Below are 25,306 nucleotides of genomic sequence, written 5' to 3'. Positions count from 1 at the left end.
ACCTTTTTCTCTTCTTTTCTTTTTTCTCTTCTTTTCTTTTTTCTTTTTTCTTTTTTCTTCTCTTCTCTTCTCTTCTCTTCTCTTCTCTTCTCTTCTCTTCTCTCTTCTCTTCTCTTCTCTTCTCTTCTCTTCTCTTCTCTTCTCTTCTCTCTTCTCTCTCTTTTTGCATGTTTATAAGTGTTCACAGGAAAACACACACAAACCATTAGGAATAGTATAAAATAATACCTGTTAAGTGTTTTTTAAACTCAATGTCTGCAGCAGTTCTTATAGGGGTCTACAGGCAATACCAAGGCAAGGATGGAAACAGCCTTTTATTCTAAATTTCATATGTACAGGGAAAGCCATTTTACACAGTTTGGTAAATCCTGCATAAAAAAAGCTATTGTCATCCAATGTCACTGTGCTTACACTAATAAGAACTTTTAAACATGGAGTACATTATTAACAACAAAAACTGTTAACAAACAGGCATAAAAGACACAGATATGCGTGTTGATATTTCACATATATTCTAGAAACAAGTTGGCGCAAAAATAAAATGTGCCAGTAAAAAAAAATAGGCTTTTTTTTTTTTTAAATCACGCAATACACGATTTTCTTTCTTTCTTTCTCTCTTTTTTTGTACACAATATGCTGAGATCCATTCTCAAGCCTTTTCACATCAGGATTTGCAGGCACTTCAGCAATCCAGCTGTATTTTTTACAATACATGAAGTTCAGACCAACAAACATAAAAACAGCTGCTGCAAAAGAAATTCTCATACCCCATATGCACATTCAAATATTACTCCCTGCTAGAGCAATCTTTTTTGCTTCAGTAATTTTTTGATACTGACATGTTTTCAGGATGATGTGTAACAGTTTATCTCCACTCATCTCTCATTCATGTACTTAAAGGTTTCTTTTTAATGTAGCATCATGATGCAACAAGACGGTATATGGAAGCACAAAGGAAATTGTTCACAAAGCTTCACAAATTCTAAAAAGAAGGAATTGTTCTCTTTACAGCTATTTGATCCAAAGAAAAACTTTGATTTCCTCTGCTCTTGCTTTGAGCTATCTCCAAAATTTGCCCTAAGACTACTGTGTATCAGGTCACCATGACCTGACACCCTCCCTAGTTCACTGCCTAGGTACAAGTGTCATATGACCAAATTAATTTAGAAGCAAAGCAAAGCAGAACTCAATTGTATGTTTGTTCATAATTTCCCATCTTTAATAAAATAGTAAACCATACTTATCAAAGGTTTGGCTGTGTCTGTATAAATAATCTCTCTCCAGTTATTTCACTTGTAATGGACTGTGTATTAAGACTCTAAGGCAATTGTAACAGGATTCTCAGGATAACTGAAAGCTTAATATTGTTTTCCTCATGAGTCAGGATAAAGGCTTTTTTAATAAGCTCAGAGTGGGGAGAGAGAGAAAAGAAAGAGTGCATATGTGCATAATAGGAGAAGGATAGTTTTTCAGCATATAGACACTTAAATATTGATCAACAGACTGGTAATGACTCCCCCATAAAACATATCAGAACTCCAACTGCAATCCAGAGTAGAGCTCAGCCTTATCCACTCAAGAGTGATATGTACACCTCCTTCTGACCCGAGAGAAACAAAAAAAGGACATGTCAATGCTTCCTTCAACCTCGAATTCATTAATTTTATGCCAAAAAGCTGCATGTTGGTGTAATAAGTCACTGCAAAGTAAACCACATTACAACAAATCCTAGCAAAAAAGCCATTGACAACTACTGGACTGGGCTACAGAACTCAGAACGCAGGGGCAGCACTGCTCCCTTCCGCGGTGATTGTCAAATGGCGGAATGTCCTTCCATGGACTCAACACTTGGGACAGAATGGCAAAGACATAAGGCCCACCAAAGCTTTGCCCATGTTTTCAAAGGCACTGAAATAGAAAACGGATATATTCCTTAGTACCATCAGTTTAAAAAGTTTTCAAAATATAGGTCTCTATACGAAAATGTTCCTTATTGCATGGTAAGTTGATCCTCATGTTCTTCACCTCAAGAATAAAATGGTCTTCCCTTTTCTGGTGTTTGCAATCTGTTCAGCCTCGCTACCTGAGATGGTGAAGGCGGTACGTCTTGTCTGAAAGGACCTTTAGGAGTGGTATAATTAGGGTCCTGAATTTTCTTATATGAGTCATAGTTGCTAGGCCCTTCAGAAGAAGTTTTTTTTTTCAGTTGTTGTTCTTTCCGCCTCTGCTCTTGACGGAGCAGTTCTTGTGTTTCTAGCATTACCCTGGCATTAAAGCCATGTCCCCCCATATAGCCATTCCTTGATCCCTGGTAGCTGGAATATCTGGGATTTTCCTTCGCAGTCTGGAACCCTTCTCCAGGGGAATAATTCTGCTCCCAGGAGTCTTGAGATACAGAACTGGCATTTTTCCTGCTTTGCCTGAAAAGTAAAACAAAAGAGGTTTTTAAGACAAAAGTTCTGGTTCCCCTTCTGCTGTTATTGACAACAATCACTGGAAAGAAGGTGACTTCTGCCATGCCATCAGCTTTCCCCCAGCTATGGCATTCTCAATAAGTCACTTTCTAGAGTCAGAGTTCTCTTCTGCCCCAAAGTGGTATCTTGTCTCTTTTGTTATGAGAACACATCCTAGAGAGTTGAACTATATTTCCAGGCCTCTATAGAAGGAATACGCTATGAAAACCCCTCCAGTGCTCTAATTACCCTCATGTTCTCAAGGAAAAAGAGTTATAATTCAGTTGCAGACTAGGAAAAACCATACATATCACTATGCTTCTTATGAATGCAGGTAACAGCCAGCAATTGTAAAGTCACTCATGAAAGATTTGAACCTAGACTGACACTTGATTAAAAATGCAACAGGCAGATCCTTAAAACACTTGCCCTGACACTGCACAAGTCAGAAGATAAAGCTCCTTACTGATAGGTATTTACAGTTTCTTCTTCCCATTTCCAGAACTAAGGAGTTTCATGCTACGAGGACTGTTTCCCAGTTTGCTATAGCTTTTTGTCATAAAAGGCAGAGATATCCATTTTTGCTTATTTTTTGGCTCCAGGGAGTAGCTAAATAGGCCAAATACATATAGGAATTACAAATTCTTATCTCTTTTCACAATAAATCACCATATTATTTTGAAGACAGATTATGGTTTTGAAATAACTTTAATTTACTATCAAACTGCTAGATGCTTGTATGAATTTAAAGTAAGATTGGTGGTGATAAAGTAAAACAATTTTGTGCTGCAGCAAAAGAGATACCCCCTTTGAGATTAAAATTAGAGTATGAGAATCAAGCAATAAAATATATTGCAGCATAAATCAATAAGAAAATAATTTAGTTGTTTATATATGGCTTGGTTTTTCATGTCATCTCCTATGACAATGTGGCCTCATCCAATGAATACGTAGTGGAGAGACAGGAGACCCAAAGAATTTTTCTCCCATTACTAGAAGTAAAAAGTCACCTAATGTTTTTGCAATCTTCCTTCCACATGTATAATTTGAAAATTACCATACCTACCTAATTTCATAACTGATTCTGAGACCTCTGGATGAAAAATGTTATGCAGAACTAATGTAAATTATTGCAGCAAAAATTACAACACAATGTAAATTCTTACAAAATTTTTATAGCTGTTATTGGTATTCTCATATCCAACTTTGCCAAAGAAACAATGCTTCTGAGTCATGTTTTATCACTCCCTGGAACGAGAGCAAATTGCACGAACCTCTGTAGGCTACGAAACTGTCAGGTTTCTGATCTAGAGCAAGATAAATTTTAAGTAGTAGAAAATTAACATGGAGTTAAAGCTTGCTCTTACAGTTTCACATGGGACAAGAGGATGACTAGTTGAACCAATTTAATTTACTGTTTTCTGGTACTTGTTCAAAATTAGTTGGCACACTTTCCCTGTCTTTCTGGGAAGATCCTTTAAAATTGACTCAAGAGTTTATTTGCCTTCAGTACTAAAGATTTGAATGTGCAAAGGGGAAAAAAACCAAAGCTGTTAGAGACTATACAAGATGAAAGACAGCAAAGCTCAAGAATGAAGCCAATGTACAAACTTCAATCATTACAAAGTCATGGTTGCAACATTAAGCTTGGGACCTCGGTTTCAGAGAAACAGTAAGATTTCTTTAAAGATCAGTCACAGCGTTAGGAACAGTTTGCAAAGCTGGGGAAATGGATGCCCCAGGTTGTTATAGGAGTATTGTGGTATTTACAGTGCTGCACTTTAGCCCTGCAGTGCTGTCTGTTCTCAGCACAGCTGAAATACCCAGAGTGCTCAAATGAAACCATTAAATTATCATTAATTACTCAGTAACATGCATTGCCAGATTACTAGCCATTTCTCATGTTGAAAACCACCCTGAGTAAAGTTCTCAGCAACTCTTTTCAAAACAACTATTTATATGATCTGTTCTATGATCTATTTTCCATATTTCTTGTAGATTAATTTTCACCTTAGGCTTATTAATTTCTGCCACTGGAACTGCATTGCAACTGATTCTAACTTTCAAATGCTACCAGAGATTGTGAGGTGAGTTTTAAGAATCACGGTTTTAAAACTATAAATAAACATGATTGAGAGGGACTAGAAGAACTGAAAAATAATTTCTCAGGAGAAACAATATGGCATTAATAGGTTTGGTTACTTCCAAAGGAAGGCAGAGATAAAAAGAAGAGGGGTTATAAAGATTTTCAAGATGAGAAACTAACCATCTCAGAAAACACAGGAACTTTACATTTCCCTTTCCCACCTTCCAAACTTAACAGAAAAATTCTACACTGAGAGGTGTTAAAGCATTTGAAAATCTGAAACTGTTTTCTTTTCAAAGATGTTGCTAAGACAAGAGTTCATGGTTAGATAACTTTGCTGTGAGGTTTATATTTGTTTCCAAAAAAAGAGTTATAATATACCTGGTAAAACATATCTTGTCACAACAAATTTTTTTCCACACCATTTTCACATGAGTCATGAAAAATAATACAGCTTTGTTGGAAAGCAATTTGACACCAAGCTCCGGTGTAAATTATTCTCCATTCAACCATTGCTGCTGATATTTCAAAATGCAAAGACTATTTGCATAATGCTTAACTATGAGAGTTAATTTGAAATACAAGTTGGCTAAACTTCTATTAATTCTTAAAATGAAGTGTGAAGACATTTTGCCCAAAGAACTAATCTTTAAAAAACCTACCATTTAAAAAAAATGTTTGTTCACACAAAAAAAAGTATTAATTTTCAGCATTCTTATATATATTTAAAAATGCATATATGTAAGCTTGAAGACTCTTGATTTCTTGGTTAATTTTCTCAGTTCCACATTTTTTTGTTGGAGGTCTTGAAATTTTTCCTCTTTTTTCTTCCATATTAACATCACAAAGATAGAATTTCTACCCAGTAAGGAATTAGGCAACAGAAAAAAAAGTCATCTGACATGTCAAACGGGGACAACTCATGTCATGCTCAGGAGACTTTTGTAATTGCAGAAAATTAAACTGGATGGTGTCCCACTAAGAATATGTTTGTTTTAATATTTCAATTCTGTTGGGTGCTGAATGTCATCAAATCCCCCTGAAATCAGCTCTGAAGCAATTCTCTGAAGCAATTCTCAGCTACCACATGCTCTCACTTAAGAAATGTTATGCCTCTTCCACAGTGAATACATTCCACCTCATACTGATGCTGAACAAAAGTGTCTGCACTAAGTACAACATTCTCCTCCGCAAATGGAATTAGCTCCAGGCTCCCATGCATGGAATAGTTTGAGGCAGTTCCCATACCTGGGCAAGGAGCTGTACTGGCGCTGAGCTTGTTGGAAACTCTCTCGTTCTTCTTGCCGCTGCCGCTGCATTTGGACCTCGACTGACACGGAGTGCCTGCCGCTCTGAGAGTACGTCTTGGTGCTTGGCTGCAAAACAAAAGTGAAAATGTCTTAAGCAAAGCAGAAAAATGCCCACAAAAGAGCCATCATTTAAGTTGTTGCTGTACAACTACAGCAATATTTGTTTCAACATGCAGCTCAAGTAGTTCTTTCACAATAATTAGGTTAAATTGTGACCTGTAACAGAGGCCAGTGCTACAGAATCTGTTTCTGACCTACCATTTCTGAGATCTATCAGGCAAACAATCATCCAGAATGGGTTATGCTTTTATGGCAACGCTGTAATTTAAGGTAATCAGTGGAACAGATTTTCTAAGTTAGCCTAGCCATGGTAATGCTAAGTTTTACAACCCACTGAGGATTTGAGGGGAGAAGGAGCACAGCAGCTCCTTTGAATCTCACCAATACTAAGAGCAAGTGAAAATGGATGGTCTTTCTGGGAATAGAGAGTATTACTGGTCAAGATCTGACAAAATTGCTGGATTCACACTTTGGAACATAGAAAAGTTTACTTTTGTAGAGATACCACTTTTCATTTTACTGTACTGTACTTTGTTCAGATTTTGTGATTTCATTTTGCAAAATAGATGTCACAAAAATCAAAGACTGCTATGGGCATTTCTTGTTTTACTAATAAGGTTTTTCCCACAAAGAAACAGAGCATGATTTTTTTTTTCTTCTTAAAATTACCAGTACTATTCAAAATACGTAAGTTTAATCATGGGGAGGTTAGGGAGCACAACCACTTGTCTGAGCCTGGGACTGAAACAGCTTGTCTCAGACTTGCTTTTAAAGCACATTTTGCCTTTTATTCTCTGCTTTTCCTCAAAACAAACATCTCTTGTTTTTTTCCATTATAATTTCTGCAGCTGAAAGGGATCATAATGGCTCACAAACATATGCAAGATAAAAGGCTTTTCAAAAGCTTTGCACATTGAAGACAAGTTTTAGAAACTAGAAATGTGTCATTTGTGACATAAGTGTCTTACTATAGTCAAACACCTGCAGGTAGCCAGAAACAACAACTTTAAAAACAGGTGTACAACTTTTAGAAACTTTGTTATCAATGACAATACACATCAGACAGAGCATCAGTCTCAGCTCAGAAGATAACAGATACAATTTTCCCATTATGGGAAGATTACTGGGCAAAAGAATCAGAATGTGAAAGCACAGACTAGGAATAACAGTGAACTTATTTAAGAGAATCCTGAATGTAACAGTAATGTGTACTTCAGAATAATTTTAGTCTGTAAAACTCTCACTAAAACAGCATTTCTAATCAAAAATGCTTTAGGAATGGTGAGATGAAGCAACAAATTGAGAAAACAGAATCATGTGTCAGCCTTGTGGGAAATTTTCTTAGAGATGAATAAGCTGTACATATGTATGTCCAAACCAACAACCCCCACAGAGATTTCCTACTATATTAAATAACGGCAACACATACAGAGCAGCATTTCAGTTATTGCATATGTCAACATTTCTAACTTTCTTGACTTTATTGAGAGTCTTCTGACATTTGGTATTTTATTGAAGGGCTCAGCTTATGGAAGGGAGTGATTACCTGAAAATCACACGGTTTATTTGTGAATTCTCTCCTGTGGTTATAAGCAGCTTACAGCGAACCAGAGAGAAACTCAGAAGTTCCCATATCAACTCCTCCATAAAGAAAAAAAAACATTTAAACTAAGATTTTAGAGCCAATCTCTTCATTTCATGGGTTTCACTTCAACAACATTGGAAAGCTTGCAGCTACATTATGTCATATGTGAGAAAGTAGTTATCACAGATAAGACATGAAGTCAGGATTGCTTCTCTTTATTTGAAAACAGTTTCACTTTTTTCAGTTGGCTGTAAATATAATGGATTAAGGAACCTGACAGTACAGAGAATGGTTAAATCACCACACAGGTGGAGATAGGATTGAGCTGCTGCTCAGTTTAAGTTTATACAAGACAATAAAATGCACCATCTGGAAAGTACATACATGTGTGGAGAGATGAAGTTACTACAAAAGCCTGTAGGAAAGTGACAGAGGCTCTGAAAGTCCTAATAGAGTATGAATGGACTAAGATCAAAATGTGACTTCAGAGATATTTCTTTTTAAGGCACCGAGGAACCAATGGTTCAATAGAGGCAGGAGCTGTCACTCCTGTCTGCCTGCTGCAGTGCATGCCCAGAATGATGGGATCTGAACAGTCAGGTCTGGATTCTCTGCAGTTCACAAAGAATTTCATCTAATGGGCAGCATTTATAATTTGATGGGTCTAAGGCAAACATCTCAAATCCATTATCTGATTTACTGAAGGTACCTGTATGCCCTGCTAAATTAACAGGATTTGCAATACTTACCTAATCTGCAAAAGACACTTTATTTAGTCTGTATGTTGTTCACATCTGCATAACCTGTTCATATAATTGTATATACTATCTTATTTCAAGTATCCAAAAATATGTCAATGAGATATAAAAATTCTCCCTTTGTAAGTAGTCAGATATTCTGTAACATAACACATACACACAGACACACACACAGGTACATTCAACTATCTTATTAATGAAAAGGCCTTTCTTGCAAACCTTTTCATTCAAAACCTCAGTGATACTATTGTGAATGCCATTGAGATATGGTTATGATGATATAAAGACTTCATATATTCCATTTTGGACCCTTAACTTGCTCAGAAAAATGCAAATTTCCATACAGTGATATAACTTTTCAATGTGCTGTTGATTAAAGTAATTAAACAAAAAAATATTTATATAATAAGTAACCTCAGTCTTCAAAAGCTAATTAAAAATTTTGTCTCAGTTCTTGTAGTGGGCTTTTATATACATATATTTTTATAAAATATATTCCTAAACACACATCTATATAAATGCCTAGCCCATTTATGTCAGCATAAAATGGAGAAAATTAAGAAAAAAATGTTGCGCTATTTTCAGATCTTTCAACATGAACAAAAAAAAACGTACAAGGAACACACATAACAGTAATTTTAACACTGATATCAACTCAAGGCTAAGTACAATTATAACAACCTGAAACCATCCAACAAACCTGGCAACAGCTCGGTCCTCACAGAACAGATTGATAAGAACTCTGGCCTTGCTTGCAATGAGATGTATGACAAGCACTGACCTTTTAAATGAGGATGTGGTCAAGGCCACAATAACAACCAAGGCTGAGTTATACAAATAAATGTATGTTCATGTCTTCCACAATACATTTAAGTGGCAATGATAGTGCATTCAGCATTGTTAAACAATACTCAGCATGTAAAATTGTGCTTTAAGATGGATGAAATTACACAGCTCTTTGCTCAAAGAGGTATTAATTTAAAAGCAGGGCTGTGAACTCAAAGGTTCCTACATTCTCACTTTATGTGAATAATATTTTTTCATCTTACAGAGAATGCACCCCCATGGTTCACGTTGCAGTGACCATTCTAAGCAGTCCAGGCCAGCAGAGGGACAAAGGTCCATCTTCTCTTTCCCTACCCATCCCAAGGGCTGCCCACACAGCTTCTTTCCCTGCAGAGTGGCCTTTCTGCCCACTGTTTCAGACATGCATGGTGGCAGCATGGATCCCTCAGAAATGGCACAAATCAAAGCTGCCACTGAGTTACAGAGAGGAGATCATGGGGGCATTCAGGGCACTGGATTTGCAGGGAGATCCAACCAGTACTAGTGACAGGAGATCTACCAATGCAGGTGACACACCTATCAGACAGCCTACAGGCACAGGGACAAGCTGGGAAAAGTGCTTACTCACACTCACAGAACTCTTTGAGTTAATGAAGAAATAGTTAATAGGGAGATTACTAAAGGAGCAAGTCTATTAGTATTTTCCCAGTTATTAAAAAAGACCGTTATTTAATACTAAAATAAATGTGCTAATTTTTTTCCAGATTAAACTCGGTGTTTAAATAAGAAGTTTCAAGTTCACCTGAGAAGTTGGCAGGCACAGGGCCCCCCAAAAGTCTGTAGTTCTCATAGTGAAGCACTAATTAGAAATAGATAAGATTAAATGACCTTGCCTGCTTTATGTGTAAATATACTTGGCACAGATGACAGACAATCCAGTAACTGTGTATATCAAAATTCAAAATGAAAAAAAAACATTCAGTGTTTCTGGGAGATGTCCTTGAAAACTATTATTACTTCCATCTTTGTGTTTATGTTGCTATGGTGAACAGAACATATAGCAATATATCTTTTAAAAATTGCCAACAGGTGTGTGTATTACTTCAAATAACATGTAACAAGAAAATCCTACCCCTTTCTGTACCTTTCTATGGTGTGTATGTAGGAAGCTCAGCAGCATGGAGCAAAGATTTCTGTTCTGTCTTAGGAGCAGCAGAAAGAAAATCTTCAGTATGGCAAAAATAAACCACTAAGCCCCGAAATTCTGCTTGAGGTCTTTATGCTCACTGTATGCCTGTGAGCTATAAATATGTTTGTTTACTAACGAAAATGACTCGATTTCTTTTCAAAATCTCTCTTCATTTTTTAATTTCAAATATATTAGTAGATTAAAGCTAGTGGGTAGAAAAAAGTTAAAAATGTAAAATGTTAGAGCCTAAAAATGCTTGTATTTTATTAAATCCTTTGCAGATTTGATATAAAATGGATATTAACTACACAGCTAAAGAGAAACTACCTGTGGAGACACTACCCTGCATAATTTTGGTTTCCTGTCTGAAACAGGCTGTGGGATAGGAGAAACTGCAATTAAGCCTCTAAGGTTTTTGTCTACTGCAATACACTGTTAGATATTGCCTCATATCTTGCATAAAATATCCTAAAATAGATGCTTAAATGGATTAATAATAGAAAGAATTAATACACTACTTCTCTTTCTCATTAACGTGTTGAGTAACTCTACGTAATTTATACTCTGATATAAACTTTACAATGTTTGTATTGAATCAAGTCTGTTATTCATTTTTTCAGGTAATAATATTCTATGGTTGAAGTTACAGCACTAAAAACCAGGCTTTTGTTTTCCCTAAAGAATTTTAGATTATTTAAAATTTAGTATGGCTTTGAGAAGGTCAAGGAGAAGAACTCGAGTACAGGGATAAAAAACAAGTATCTTAGACAAAAGAGAATTTTTTTTCTTACAGAGACAAGACCTACACGCCAACAAGCAGCAGAAACAACCTATGCATAGCCCCCAAATTTTCTGAGCCTTTATTTATCAGGCCACATATAAACATAATATTAGGACTCACAGAGCCTTTCCTCTATGAAAATCATGTAATTATTTACCTTAAATTTGAGCATGTAATTAAAGCTATACTCAGACAAGTCAGGTAGTGTATATATTATGGACCTGTTGGCGTCTACCTTTAGAAAATATCTTTTTATTTGACTCCTAAATATTTAAAGTACAGTTTGCTCAGCTGCTCTTTCAATGCCAGTTTTTCCCCATCATTCAAACAGATCCACGATGACTGGAGATGAACGTAGCTGTGAATGGAATTTGCCACCTCCCATTTTCAGCACCAATTATTGCATTGAATATGAAGAAATAAACCATCAGCTTTTGTCCCTCCTGCATCTTTGTGGGGGGTTTTGGATCACTGGTGTGCTTCTACAAGCAGGACTGGCAAGCAGCTGGAGTGTTTTCCATGCATTTAAAATGCCCAAAATGCTCTTTTTAAAAACTGGATTGTTCACTCCCATGACATTTAGGGCTATGGAACTGTGGTTTTGTGATTGAAAGGGGGGGTGTGTCTGTTAATCAAGATGTGACTAGGCAAAAATACAAGATATGGAACAAATTACAACAGAAGTCCCCCAAAGCCTGGGAATGGTACAAGGATAAACCTCAACAGACCTAACACAACCCAGAAAAGCACAGAAAACAGAGGTTCAACTTTGGTACAAAACAGAAAAATCAGCCCCAAAAGAATCCTGCATTGGTATAAAAATGTCATAGCAACAGCAAGGGCCTTAAATATTAACAGACACACTGTAATTCCATGCAGTTCTACATGCCCAGATACACATTTCTGCAAACTTTGACTGGAATTAACACCAGCAGGATTAAAACGGATTTATCAAATTTTATGTTATTTTTATCTTTTTTCCATGCAACATCAGGCCTATAGTACTGCCCTTGAAAGCCTCTTATACCTTGCTTTTTGAAATACACACACATAAAAAAGTGCCATATAAAAGAAAAAAGAACCACTATGAAGCCTGAGAAAGTTGTCTTAAAATAAACAAACGCAAAAATCTCCTCCATAAGGCTTTGACTCAGCTGCAGAACGAGCGGATTTCAGAGATGGCTCGATGTTGCAATGTTTAGGCAGTTATTTAAACCCTAACAGTGTGTCATTCCAATGGCCTTGAGCAGAAATGTTATGCTGCTTAATAGACAGTGTCATCTCATTCCAGCGCTATCGTTTTTTGTGTCTGTGAAGCTGCCTGACGCTGGGCGAACACTCTCAGGCAGTCAAGTACTTTGTTTACCAGCAGGACAAACACAGTGGGGCAAAAAGTCCAGCTCTGCTGCATTGCTTGTGTACTGAGAAACGACCTTCACCTGATGGGCACCAGCAGAGAGGGAAGGGCCAGGCAGCCACGGGTACCATGCAGAGCCAGTGTGATGTTGTGAGCATGGAATGAGATCTCCCTCCAACCCAGGGAGGAGACTGAAGGCATCTGTCACAGGAAACTGGACTCCTGTGTCACAGGCCATTAATAATCTGGGATGAATTGGAGTTGGTGAGGTTTACAGGACCATTTTGATAATATATTAGTGGGTTTCTGAGGTGTTGAGCTCCTCCGAAAATCCTCAGATCTGCCAGATTTCTATCAGCATCCATTACTTACATTGCAAACTTCATGCTCATTTGTAATTCCTTAAAGTAACCAACAGCCCCACATCACATCAGCACTTTGTTCCCTATCCTCAACCACCCCATCAGCTTCTTAATGAGAAATGCAAACTACTTATTACCTCACAGCACACACTTCTCCAAGGATGGGTTTTCCTCTCTTTCTATCCAAACCAGGTCAGAGTTGGCTGCTGTCATAAGGCTCAGAGGCTTCTCTGCATGCAAAGCCTCTTGTTTGTGTAGGCTGCACAGCCCACCTCCCTCTGGTGAAAACACTCTTTTCAGCAATGGCCCATGTACAGGTGCACTTTGCACTGCTGTGCTTTGGAACCAACAGCTCACAGATGGAGAAGAATGAAAAGACACTGCTGAACGTATCTAAGTAGTTTCCTACGTGTGTATTATAAGGCAATTTTGCTTTTTTCTTTTGTGTGTCATTGGTATTTAATAATACATCTGGATCTGTTTTGAGAGGTTGTCTTAAGAAAGTCCATCATTTTAGTCTTGAGAAAGTCCATCATTTTAGACTAACATTGAAGTAGTACAGCACACGCCTTAAGAGAGAGGGTTATGGCTCTTTAATACCGAAACGACTGTGAACTGCTGAAATGGATGAGATCACTGCTTTATTCCTTCCAAGCATTGTGATCTTGAAAGGTTGGAAAAATAAAATTATAATTCAAATAGACTCTGGGCCACTTTTTTTTTTTTTTTTAAAGTACTTATCTAAAATAAAACATTTGGTTACCTATGTATTTAACAACAGATCAGCTCCTACAAAAGCATCAATAAGCTTCAGAATTAATATTAATACATTAAGCTGAATTAGTCACTTTGAGCTCATTTGCATGATCTGTAGAAAGGGAGTAAACAGAGAGATACCATTTGTTTGAAAAAGAGAAAATAGAAAGGTCAATGTTCTGACCCACAATTTAAGAAATTATTCCATTCCTAAGGTAATCAGTCTGTCATCCAAATAATTCCCTTCTCACTCTTTACAAGAAACTATAATAAAAGGCAAGTTGACTGTCTGAAGTTGCTATGGCATTTAGATATACAACAATTTGGCCCATGACCTTCAGTAGTGAAGTTCCCAAGTCTTCAAGAGTGCAAGCTTTTCTCATACACAGCTTTCCCAAAAATGTTGCTCAAATCTCTCATTTGGAAACTAAACAGTAGCTGATATGGATAATAGAAGGTATCAACTACACCCAGCCCAAATTTATCCCCAAATGGCTGAACTATCACTGTGATGAACTATCACATTATCTTTCACACCTCAAATTGAAAACATCCGGTCATTAAAAAAATGTTTATATTATTTATTCAGAGGAAGTTAGATGTTTTCTAACACAGGAAAAGAGAAGCCAATACCCTGATATTGTTCTCAGTGATTTCATACACAGGGATGAGACTCTTTGGCTATTCTCACCTCGGTCTAGTGTGCATGGCAAAGCTGAGTAACAATAACTCACCATCCTCACCTGCTTCAAAGGAAGCTCTGAGAGATTCTGCTGTTGCCATCATACAGTTCCCAGTTTATGGGAACACAAGTAAGTTGTTCACTGTCTTTATAATGGAATTTTCAACAGAATTACAGTATTTGTCCCATATTTAAAGGATCCTAATTTTGGATATGTAATTGATTAAAAAGTAACACTAATTCATCCAATTATGTTAATCAAGATAAGCACATGAATTTAAATAATTGTATCACACCGCTAGATCAGACTGAACAGGATTTAAAAGATCAATTAGGATGTATATCTTGATACAGAACTGTCTAAGCTAATGTAAATGTCAGAGTGGTACTATTGTAGAGCAAGCACATCTCTCTTTTACTTTGTTAAAAGATACAGCTCTGCCTTTTAAGAAAATAACTAATCACAGTGATACTGCTTCAGAGAAAATACCATTTACAAGGTTACATGTTCTCTCTGTTATTTATTGTTAGCATGTATTTTATTCTGATTTTCCTTGAAAAGTTCAGATCAATAGATACTGCCTTTGAGACAAAAAAAATCCAAGCAATAACTCACAGAGTCAAGAGTCTAAACATAGAGCAAATAATGCTACCTGCACACATGACAGATGGCTGAAGAAGTTTAGAAATGAAGTAAATATCAGTGAACCAAAACTGGGGATCACAGCAAGGGCAGAAGTGTGGAGTCAGAGGACCCTGCATCACTTTTGGTCTGCTCCCAACCAGCCCAGGAACAGCAGGATCAGCCAAGCTTCCCAGACAGGACAAGCCCTGCACACTCACCCAGGGCTGCTCGAAGCTGTAAGTTCGTCTCCTGTCCTCCACATCCTCGTCTTGCTTTGCCTGCTGGAACTCTTGTCTCAGGCGCTGTATCCGGTCGTGGTTGTTTGGCGTTGATCTGTTGCTAAAAGAGGAAGGATGGAAATGATCAGTATACTTGGGAATTGCCACCTGTGATTGGGACTGCTACTGCAGTGCAGGACTACAGACTTAAAAATAATTTACAAGCATTTAGTACAAAGATCTTCAGGTTTTTTAAGATAATTAATGGTGTTTGTCTTATAAAGAAACTTCAGGTGTAGCAAGGACAAGACAAATAAGGATATTTCTAAAAATTATCGTAAATTGTTGGCACCTTTTCACTTCTAGAGAATGAAGAGGAATAGATATGCTAGTGTCAGACTTAACATAAAGGGAAATTAAAAGTCCTAATGATCTCTGCTACTGAATAAACAAGAAAGATACTTTCCCCCAATCAATAAACTGTAGTACTGTCAGATCTTTATTCACATCAAATTAATTACAACGTCTGAAGGCTCTACCTATATAAAATTTGGTTATTTTCTCCAATCAATAAGAGCCTGTCATCCCTTCGTCCCGTTTTTAACAAGTCTTTTAAATTGATCAGTCTGAAAGCATTAAGAGGCTTGGGGGCCAGTAAAAAGCCATCCATTTGACAGGGCCACAGGCAGGAATGGATCTGGGCAGCAGATGAGTGCTGACCTCACTGAGCCCCACAGACACTCAGTGGGGTGAGGAGGGCTCTGTCCCAGAGGTGCTGATACAAACCAGCACCCCCAGAACCTTCCATGCTTCAAAACCATCAATTTCTCCACAACGCCTGGTAATCCACACTCCACGGCGCAGGTGTATGTGAAGCCATAATGAAGTATGCACAGGAGAGGCTTACTTCATGGGGCAGGGGGAAAGTGGGTATTTATTAATCTTGTTGACACTTTTGCAGCTGTGCAGCTCCTACCTGACCCTGCAACTCCACTCTTTCAAACATGCTAATGTAGGAATCACAGGAAGCCTGACAAACAAATATGTTATATCAAGGCTAACCAGAAGCATTTTAATCTATTCTTGTGGACTCCTTGTGCCCTGCATTTTGTTGTTTATTTCAAAAGAGCTGATGAGGAAAGGACAGCTATTATTTTGTTTCAAAAGAGAAATCTGCAGAGAGACAATGGAAAGCAATTCCATAGATTTCTTGGACACAGGGTACAATAAAGCACAGTGAATTTATATCCTGTGTCTTCTCTCATATGAAAAGAGACAATTCTAGAGTCCATTTGTGACTGTTTTCCTTGTCTTTTGGGACTGGTGGGTGCAGGGGATTGGAGGTTGTAGATGTTTGAGACATTACCTCCCACTCTTTTCAGTGCCAACAAATAGAGTTTATCAGTGCTTGGTTGGCCAGACAGAAAAATTAGTATGGTTCTGGCAAAGGCTAATTTTTGAAGTGGTTTGGGTCAAATTTTTTTTATTTTAATTTGAAGTCAAAGGCAAAGAAAAGGAAAGAATTTAAAGAAGTGTTTTCTTTCATGATTTTTTTTTCCCCAAATGGGAGATTTAGGAAATGCTTTATTTTTAGGGTAAGTCAATTTCTATGTGCAAATTACCCTTTTGAAAAGTACAATTAAAAGAAAGCTTAATTTAGAGCAGGTGGAAATGAAACACTGGTATTTTCAAAATTTCCGCTCCATTGTAGGTGTGTTGCTAATTTTATTTCCTTAATTCAACTCCATTTGTGAAACAGCTTATCTCCATTTGCAGTTTTATTTTATGTAAATTTATTCCCTATTGTCAAGTTCTGCCCATCTTTACTATACAACCACTTGTTTTTTTTCCCATGCATTTCTATACATTTCACATTTTAAAGGGATTCATCACAATCCAAGACACAAAAAACACTTTTAAATGGTCTGTTGATTTTTAAAACTGATATTTGTTAATGCAACAAACAAGCAGTCCAATGTTTTCTACACAGACAAGTATTTTGTGCAAGGTAAATTGCACTTAAAGAAGCAAAAATATAGTAAATATTAGTATTTCAGGTACAAGAATTTTTTTTAAAAGAGAAATGTCATCAAATTTCTGTGCAAAAATTACTAGAGAAGTGCCATCCATAGATACCTTGCAGTAGTCAAGATGATGGGTAAATAACCAGCCTTTCATAATCAAGGTTGTTTCACACTCTCAGGGATCACAGTGCAGTTTATCCAAAGGCAAACAGAATGTAAACCCCCAAAGTACTGCACAAAACCTTGTGCATTACACAGGCTACCTGTACCCACCCTAAAATGGGATACTGGAAGGGTTGTTACACATCTGAGGGCTTCTGCACATTTTGTGATAGTTATTCATTAAAACAATTACATCATCAGAGGAAGAGCAAAAAAATGCATAGTGCCCATGCCATGAAGCCAAAATGTATTTTCCCAAACAGCAAATGCATGAACTTGACACTTTCTACTCTGCAGAGATGGAATAATGAAGGACAAGGAGGATCCTGGGATTTATGATCAACTTGTCTCCAGACCTAAGAACTTATTTTAAAGCCAAAAAAACAACCAAACCAACAAACAAGAAAACCACCACCAAAAAAACCCAAAACCCCAAACAAAAAACCCCACAGAAAATGAAAAGAAAAAATAAGTCAAGCTGATTTAAGAAAAGTGATTCAAAGTTATGAAAGATTTGATAATGGCAGAGAAGATAAAACTTTTAACAATATTTCTATTTTATCTGAAAAGCAAGGGACATGACCAAAATTTAGAAAATTGTAAAAGAAGTGAATTATAAAAAAGACTATTTCAAAGAAAAGAACAAAATTAGAAAAAGGCATTTCTATATAAACTCAAATTTCTTTGTGCTCAAAAAGTCTGTGAGAAACAGAAAGTGAGATCAAGTCAGGGGGTTTATAATAACAAAAAAAATTAAATGTTTTTATTTAGAAGAGAAAAGGCAGACAGCTACATTTCTTAAAAGATTATTTGAGGGCTTAGACTGTATCTTAGATTGCTTTCCTTTGATTTCCATTTTCATTTCAACCTTGTTCTGATTCTCTAGGTTAAATCATAGCTGCCTTAACCTTCTCACCACTGAGGGCTTGCATATCTCTATCCTGGCCTGCCATGCTGCCTTCTCTTTCTTTCCATGCCTCTCTTCATCCAGGGAATCTTATCATCAGTGCATTTTATGCTATTTTTATGTCTCCCAGTGCACTCAGAGAACACTTGGTAAACCCACTTGGTGTCTCATTCAACTCCCAATCGGTACTTCCAGAAGGTGGGAAATGCAAAAATCATAATCACAAGAAAAATATGTCACCAATAAAATTTTGGAGTCAACAGTGCAAACCTAACTTCATTCCTTTTCAGGTCCTTTTCAGGTCTGTTTTATCTACAGCTCTTTATGTGAGTCACATCACTATCCCTTGGGATAGAGCTAAACAAATTTTATCCAGTGTGAGATGTCCTTAGCCAGTGTAAAGCAAAATGAATTCTGACTTACTGGATGAATTGACCCAAGAGAGGTAGGGTCATATCAACAGACTACTAGGATGCAGGCTGCAGGTGCTCTTGCTGCTTAAATTCCCTTTTCTGGGTGCATGGTGCAAGTCCTCAAAAATTCAATTAAATGTGCTATGTTTTGTTTGAGTCTCATACAAATGAACTGAAAATATGAAGGTAGATCCACCTCAATGAATTCAGGACTATCAGCAGGATGGAAGGAGTTTAACTTGAAATCCATCCAAAGTTTATTGAAAATTTGACCTATTGTACCTTTAAAGCTTTTAGCAAAACCGGAATTACAACTCTCTACAGTAACCACAGCTTGCCCAGACAGCCTTCCCTTATGCCTACTTAATAACAACATGGCTGTGAATTTACAGAAGACAATTAGCACCTCCTAGCATCAGATACCAGTGATGTTCTTCTATCAAAGTGCTCTCCATGTTAAATGTTCCTAAAGGAAATAAACATCAAGGAAAGGCTTTTAGGGCCAAAGTTTACTTGGGTTGCAAAGCATCTGTGCTTTCTTGTATCACAGCTCTACTTGGCACCCCATTGCCTTCCATCTGCAGATGGCACATTTCACAATCAGTTATTTTGTGAGTGCTCCTTCAAAACACACCACCACCAGCACAGACTAAAAATGCAATGGTAAGCAAGGCTTAGATAGGCCAGGGCTGTCACATATTTCCAGAAACAAGCAGTTGCAGCAATGGCCATCAGAGTCTCAGATCATTAAGCAATGTCTCAGTGTGGTGTCATGCACTGATGTGCAGAGCTGTATTCCTTTCAAAACAGTCAGATTTTCAGTGTGATAAAGTAGATACATACATGCTACTGAACAGGGACGGCTAGAGCTTTGGAAAAAAAATTTATTGGCCTGAAAAAGCATGGAAAGGGGTCTTAACAACACACCAGGCAGTAACTTGACTAGAATAACCAAAAGGTGAGTAAACAAACAGTGTTCTTTACACCTTGAAATCTTCTATCACACATTTGAGCTGCTGGGGCCTTGCTGGCTGGACTGGCTGCTTAGATCTCTGGATAGCAGTTATAAAACACAGATGGGTTCTTATTTGCTTCAAGCTGGCAAATAACTATCACCCATTTGTATGATATAAATTCCTTTTTGTTTGAACAGATTACTTGCGTCATATTAAAAATCAAGGTCTGAATTTGTATCTGCATCTGTTTACAGATCTGTTTACAGGAGTAGGAAACAAGTTTATTTCCATTGTACTGAGGATTGACAATGTCCTCAGACTGGTGGCCATGCCATAGTTGGTGGCACACATCCTCACCAAAGTACAGGACTAACTGAACGTCCACAAAGCTGGCCCCTTTCTTCACCACTTGAGCAGTATGAAACAGCCCAACAGGAAGCAGGGTGGTGATAATCAAATATAAAACTTCTGCTACGTTTACTAGAACTCGAGCACCCTCTCGCCAGAGCGCTTAACCCCCAGCAGATGGATTTGTCTGTTTCGGATGGCCCTTGAGGGTGAATGAGCAGAAACTGTCAACTTATTTCAAAAAGTCATGGACATAAAATAAAATGAAAGCATGCCTTTTACCAGCTTTAAAGTTACCACCACGTCCCAATGCACAGTCTGCTGGCTTGTTCTTAGAGCAGATTTGTTAATCATCAGTGACACAGATGACTGTGCCCACACAGTGCAGGGTGGCAAGGGCTAAGCAGCAGCACAGTTTGTATCATCTCCTTCCTCCCACCAGCTTGCCAGAGCAGGTTGGTCTTTTCCTATTATTTTGTCCTGTGGTTTATTTTTCGACATCTAACTGCCACTCCTCAAGCTTAAATTACTGTAACTGATTTGGCTGGTCCTCTCCTTCCATTGTGCCCCACATATGGTCCTTTTCTGAGACATCAGCAAATAGATTTTTCATGAACACATGGATATTAACACATACAAACATGATACACAAACAGGAACAACCACGGACAGTGCAGTATAAAAGAGCTGTTACATGACTACAGAATTGCTACAGTCAGCCTGAGAAAAAAAATTAGCTGAGCAAGAGATTGAATTTGTCAGACTACAAATGTAGTTGTAACGTGGTTGTAACCTGGAAAGAGGCATAAAAAGGCTTATTCTCCACTACTTTTGTTTTTCTTAAGTGTCAAAGAATTTATTTGGAATAAGGCATAAAAAGGTAGGGGAGAGGTGTTAAAAACCAAAAAATGTATGAATTACAAAACTGCAAATAAAAATAGTTTCTCTGCACAAGCTTCATTAAGTTTTATCAGCTACTATCTTGGGTTTTTACACTCAAACCACAGGTCATAAATTCACAGTAAATCCCCCATATGTTCACCAAACACCTGAATTCAATTTCTCTTCTAGTTGTAAGAAACAAAATGTGCAGCTCAAATTAATTATGCATGCAAAGTTAGTTTCTAACAAGGGCAGCGTCTTGCATGCTGAAGGGTATACATTCAATCCAATTTTTTTTCCCCGGATCTCTTTCAATTTTGGCTTATTCCTACTGTTCACAAGGTTACAAAAATCATCCTCTCTTGCCATTTCATATTTGCTAAATGAACACAGAGAATTATATATCCTTTAAAGTCTGCAGATTTTAAAGGCAGTAAAATTCAGGGATTGGCTTAATGTGACAGGCAAGATATAACATGTTACCTGTACACATACCTACACACTTCAGCACAGTAATTCCATCAAAACAGGATTTAAACTTTAGGATTTATGTCAATAGGTATGCATGTGAAATCAGCTCATTGGGAATTTTTATGTCATTCCAGTTTACCTTTACAGTGGTACTTCATCATCTACAATACCACGAAGAAGTACAGAAGCTTCTAAACGCACTCTCGTTCTTCAATTAATAATTTAATTTTCAAATTTTGACATTGTGTTTAAATGATCATTTGACACAATTTCAACAGAGTAAATAATTAAAAATTAAGAAGATACACCTCTCCTCTTAGTTGAAAAGGTAACCTCAAATGCTCTCAATTCAGCACTGGCTTCTGATGTGATGGCCATAAACAAGGTGGGGAGGTGGAGCTGATGGGGAGGTCACTTCACCACAACAGTCTCTTCAAACTTTCCAGACTAGATTTCACTTTGAGTCCCTCTGTGGCCCTTCTGTAGCAGGGCCATCATTTTACAACCAGTGAAATACGAAGAATGCACCCAAGACCCTTTTTATTGCCACCATCACTCTTCCTTATTAGCCTGTCAGAGCCTGCACACCAGAGACTGAAATCCAGTCTTACTTTTCAGTGGAATTCTTCTACTAAAAGGAAAAGCAGAGATTTTAGGAGCTTGCTATAAACATCTGAAAACAGATACTCAGCTACTGGGTTATCACACAGTCAAAGCCTTACTTTGGAGCGGTTAGATTTTGCAGATATAAGCCAAGCCAATTTTCAGCCACACACAACTTGTTACAGCTGTTGTCATAGGGCACTGCATTTTCTGAGTTAGAGAAAAGAAAAAACAGGAAAAGAAAAAAGAGAATACCACAAAACCTAGAAGAAAATACAAGATATCTCACTGTGAATTTCATATGAGAGTGTTAAAGAAATAGCAGAAATACACAGGGAAAGATTTAATAGATCACAAAAGAGAAAATTTAAAAAATACTAGTGATCAAGCAATGGAGTAATTTGCAGTTTTGATTCTAAATGAAAAATAAAATCACTTCAAAGTCAGGTGGGGAGAAATGGGCTCTGACCTAAGCATCTTCCTATCCTAACTGGGACAGTGATGGCTCCAGTGCTGTGAGGTCCGATGAACATCCACAATTGGGTGTCACACACTGTGTCAGTGTGAGAGTTGCCTGGCACAGCAATACAAAGACATTTAACAAAGACCACAGAGGAGAAATCCCCTGCTGGACCTAGCTGGCCATTCCTGTGCCAGCAGAAGGGATCATCCAGAAGATCCCTAGCAGGCTTCAGGCCATGTCAGCCTTTGTTTCCATTTCAGCTAATCCAGCTGCTCTGCTAGAAGCTGTGTAGGGAGAGTTCCCTGTGATCTCTCTGGATGAGATGTGGGGGCAGAAACCTTCAGCAGAGGGACAGCAGCAAGGAGCAGCCACTCCTTAAGGCACAGCAGGATCTGCAAAAAGGAACATCTGTCCTTGGCCAGCACCACCTGTGAGGTGTGAATGTTGTGACGCAGTACAGCCCAGCTCCCTCCAGCACATCTGACACCAGCCAGCTCCTGCTCTGTGCTGACACTGTGCTTTGCACTGTGAAAGCTGCTTCAGAGCCCAGCTCTAGACAACACTGGAGTGCAGAAAAAGCATGTGTCTTTTCATGGGAGGAGTGGAGCAACACTAAAAAATTAAAAAAAAAAAAAATCCTGATTGCAGCATTTGAACTGAAGCTCATTGGGATCTCCTCATCAGACCAAGAGGGATATTCAAATTATTCAAAATTTTCAAATTTCCAAATTTAAAAAAAATTTGAAATAAAAAAAGATTATTCAAATAATGCACCATTTAGAAATATAGTGTAAATGGTGAAATTCAGCTCTGTTTCAATGCAAAACCTCACTTTAAAAGTATTTAGATCTTGCTTAATGCTTGACATAAGTTATACATAAGTTTTTGGGTTTAAGTTGTACAGGAAACCCAAAAATATTTTATGTTGTTTATTTCTCTTTAATCAGAGAAAACACTTAGTAAATAGATACCAGGGTGTTGGAACTAGCAAAACAAAACAGAATGTTTTTGATTCTTGTGAACACTTGCTCTTAATAAAAATGACATCTTGTTTTAAAGTATTCACTAAACTACAGCATTAAGCAATACATTGCTAGACCAACACTGATCTGTGGACTAAGACATCTCTTTAAAATGCCTGAACATTAAAAAAGATAATACATTACACTAAGTTCACATGGCTTCCCCTGTCCTTACCAGCCTCTAACATAATTATAATATAATTATTTCTGTACTTTGACATAGGGGCTATTGCATTATAAATCTCCAAATACTATTTTGATTGATTTTACATTATATCTTACTCTAACTATAGGCTAATTTCAAGCTGCAGAATGAGAAGTTTTCAATTAAAAACAAACAAGGATACCAAATCTATGTCAAAGTTTGACAGAGGCTCCAAAATCTGAAACTTGAGGAGATTCCATTTGGTAGGAGTAGGTCAGAAATTCTATATAAAACACAGAAGAATGTGGGCTCATTGCTTTATTTTTTGAACTACCAAACTTGTAATCTCTAAATTAAACTTTAAATCTGAATTTACTGTTAAGCATTTCATCATTCAGTGCCTGTGCACACAATGTGACTCAACCAAGAAAAAACTAAAATCAAAGCTGAGATTGATTACTTGAATTGATGCCTAAATTCGCCCGACTGTTGCCTTCTTATGAAGTTTATCATTAAGTTTTATACTGATTAGCATAAAAACTAATTAAGATTTTTTAATTAAATAATATATGCATATGGAGATTTAAAAAATCTCAGTATTATATTTTGCAAAACAAATGATTTCTGGATAAATCCTTTCAGCATTGTATTTGAAAGATGAGGATTTTAGTTAATAGATGTTTTAATTATGGTTAACCACCACACTGTCTTGATTAACTTTAAAATTAGAAATTGCTGTAAAATTACAGCTGCATTAAAAAAAAAAAAAATCAATTCCAGATAAGGACAGACAAAACCAGCAATTACGTTTTATCCAAAAATTTAAAGGGTTATTGAGTTAGGTGAAATTCAACTTTTACTACTTAAGATATTTTCAAGTTATTTCACTTACTTTTTTCCTCTTGGAAATGCTAAAAATGTCTTTTCCTCAGGAATTCTTTTTCAGATGTATTGTGCAGGATGTTCAGTAATTGCTGAAGGTCTCGCTATGCTTTCAAACATTGGGTTAGAAATCCTGAATTCTAGTATTTCCTGCCAATGGGCTGTTTAGCTTCAACCCAAGGGCAGGTTTAGAAACCCAGAAGCATGTGTTTCTCTTACTGCAGAAGAAATACAGCATTTATCTGTGACACCAATCCAGTATTTTACCATGAGTATTAGCCTGATTAAGGCTATAGAAAAGCTAATTTATTTACCAGGAGAAGGTAAGGTGTGATTTTTTTGCAACCAACTGTAATCATTTAAAAGGCAGGTATGTAGCTAAAACTACTCATCTAGATCCTTTGTAAGGAAAATACAGAGAAATAAGTTACTCCAGAGGGCAATTCACAGTACTTGTCTTTGGATGCAATTATTACTCTCAAGAGCTCATTACTTTTTCTCATTGACAAAGAGTAGAAGGATGAGCTCAGGATAGCTTTAGACAATTGTATTAGGGCAGATGAATTCACTCTAGATGGCTAAGTTGTGCTCAAGGTAGGTGGAAAATGAATCATGCTAAGAAATCTAGTACTAGGAATGGCTGGTAGGAGGTGATGGTCAACTGGCACAGCAGCATAACCCAACACTTTGATCTTTTGGCAGAAAAACTCATTAGAATAAAACAATCTAAGTCACTCAGCCTCTCTGTGTCTGCATTCACATAACCACAAATGGGCAATAGCCTTTTTTAAAGCCCTGCATAAAGTTCATACAATAAACAGATCTCATTTACTTTAGTATAATTTTAAGGATTGTTTACAGAGTACACTATGCTACTGTTTGCAATTCTCTTTAATGAAAAAAAAAAAAGCCCTAAATTTTTAAGTTTCTGAAGCATATAGAAGTGTATAGACATGCCTGAGATTAGAAAAGGACTGCAACAGAACAGTTTTTGTGGTTAAGGTCTCATCAGTATGGCTA

At 37.2% G+C, this 25,306-nt stretch overlaps 1 protein-coding gene across 10 annotated transcripts in view; it reads right to left on the bottom strand.

Moving 5' to 3' along the window:
* Positions 1–299: 299 nt before the first annotated feature.
* The window catches only part of PARD3 (par-3 family cell polarity regulator), a 441,649-nt gene continuing 416,642 nt past the window's right edge, over positions 300–25,306 (bottom strand). For all 10 annotated transcript variants that reach the window (XM_085050362.1, XM_085050357.1, XM_085050358.1 and 7 more), the window contains 3 exons: positions 15,009–15,129; positions 5,788–5,915; positions 300–2,420 (listed from right to left, as the gene is read on the bottom strand). In XM_085050362.1, coding sequence (XP_084906488.1) covers positions 2,027–2,420; positions 5,788–5,915; positions 15,009–15,129 — 643 coding nt within the window. In that variant the 3' untranslated portion in view covers positions 300–2,026. The remainder of the gene's footprint in view (positions 2,421–5,787; positions 5,916–15,008; positions 15,130–25,306) is intronic.

Source organism: Lichenostomus cassidix, chromosome 2 (assembly GCF_008360975.1).
Source record: "Lichenostomus cassidix isolate B80296 chromosome 2, HeHo_3.0, whole genome shotgun sequence".
In the NCBI taxonomy this organism is placed as follows: domain Eukaryota; kingdom Metazoa; phylum Chordata; class Aves; order Passeriformes; family Meliphagidae; genus Lichenostomus; species Lichenostomus cassidix.
The sequence above is the reverse complement of the archived record's forward strand: the minus strand, read 5'-3'. Positions and strand labels throughout refer to the sequence as shown.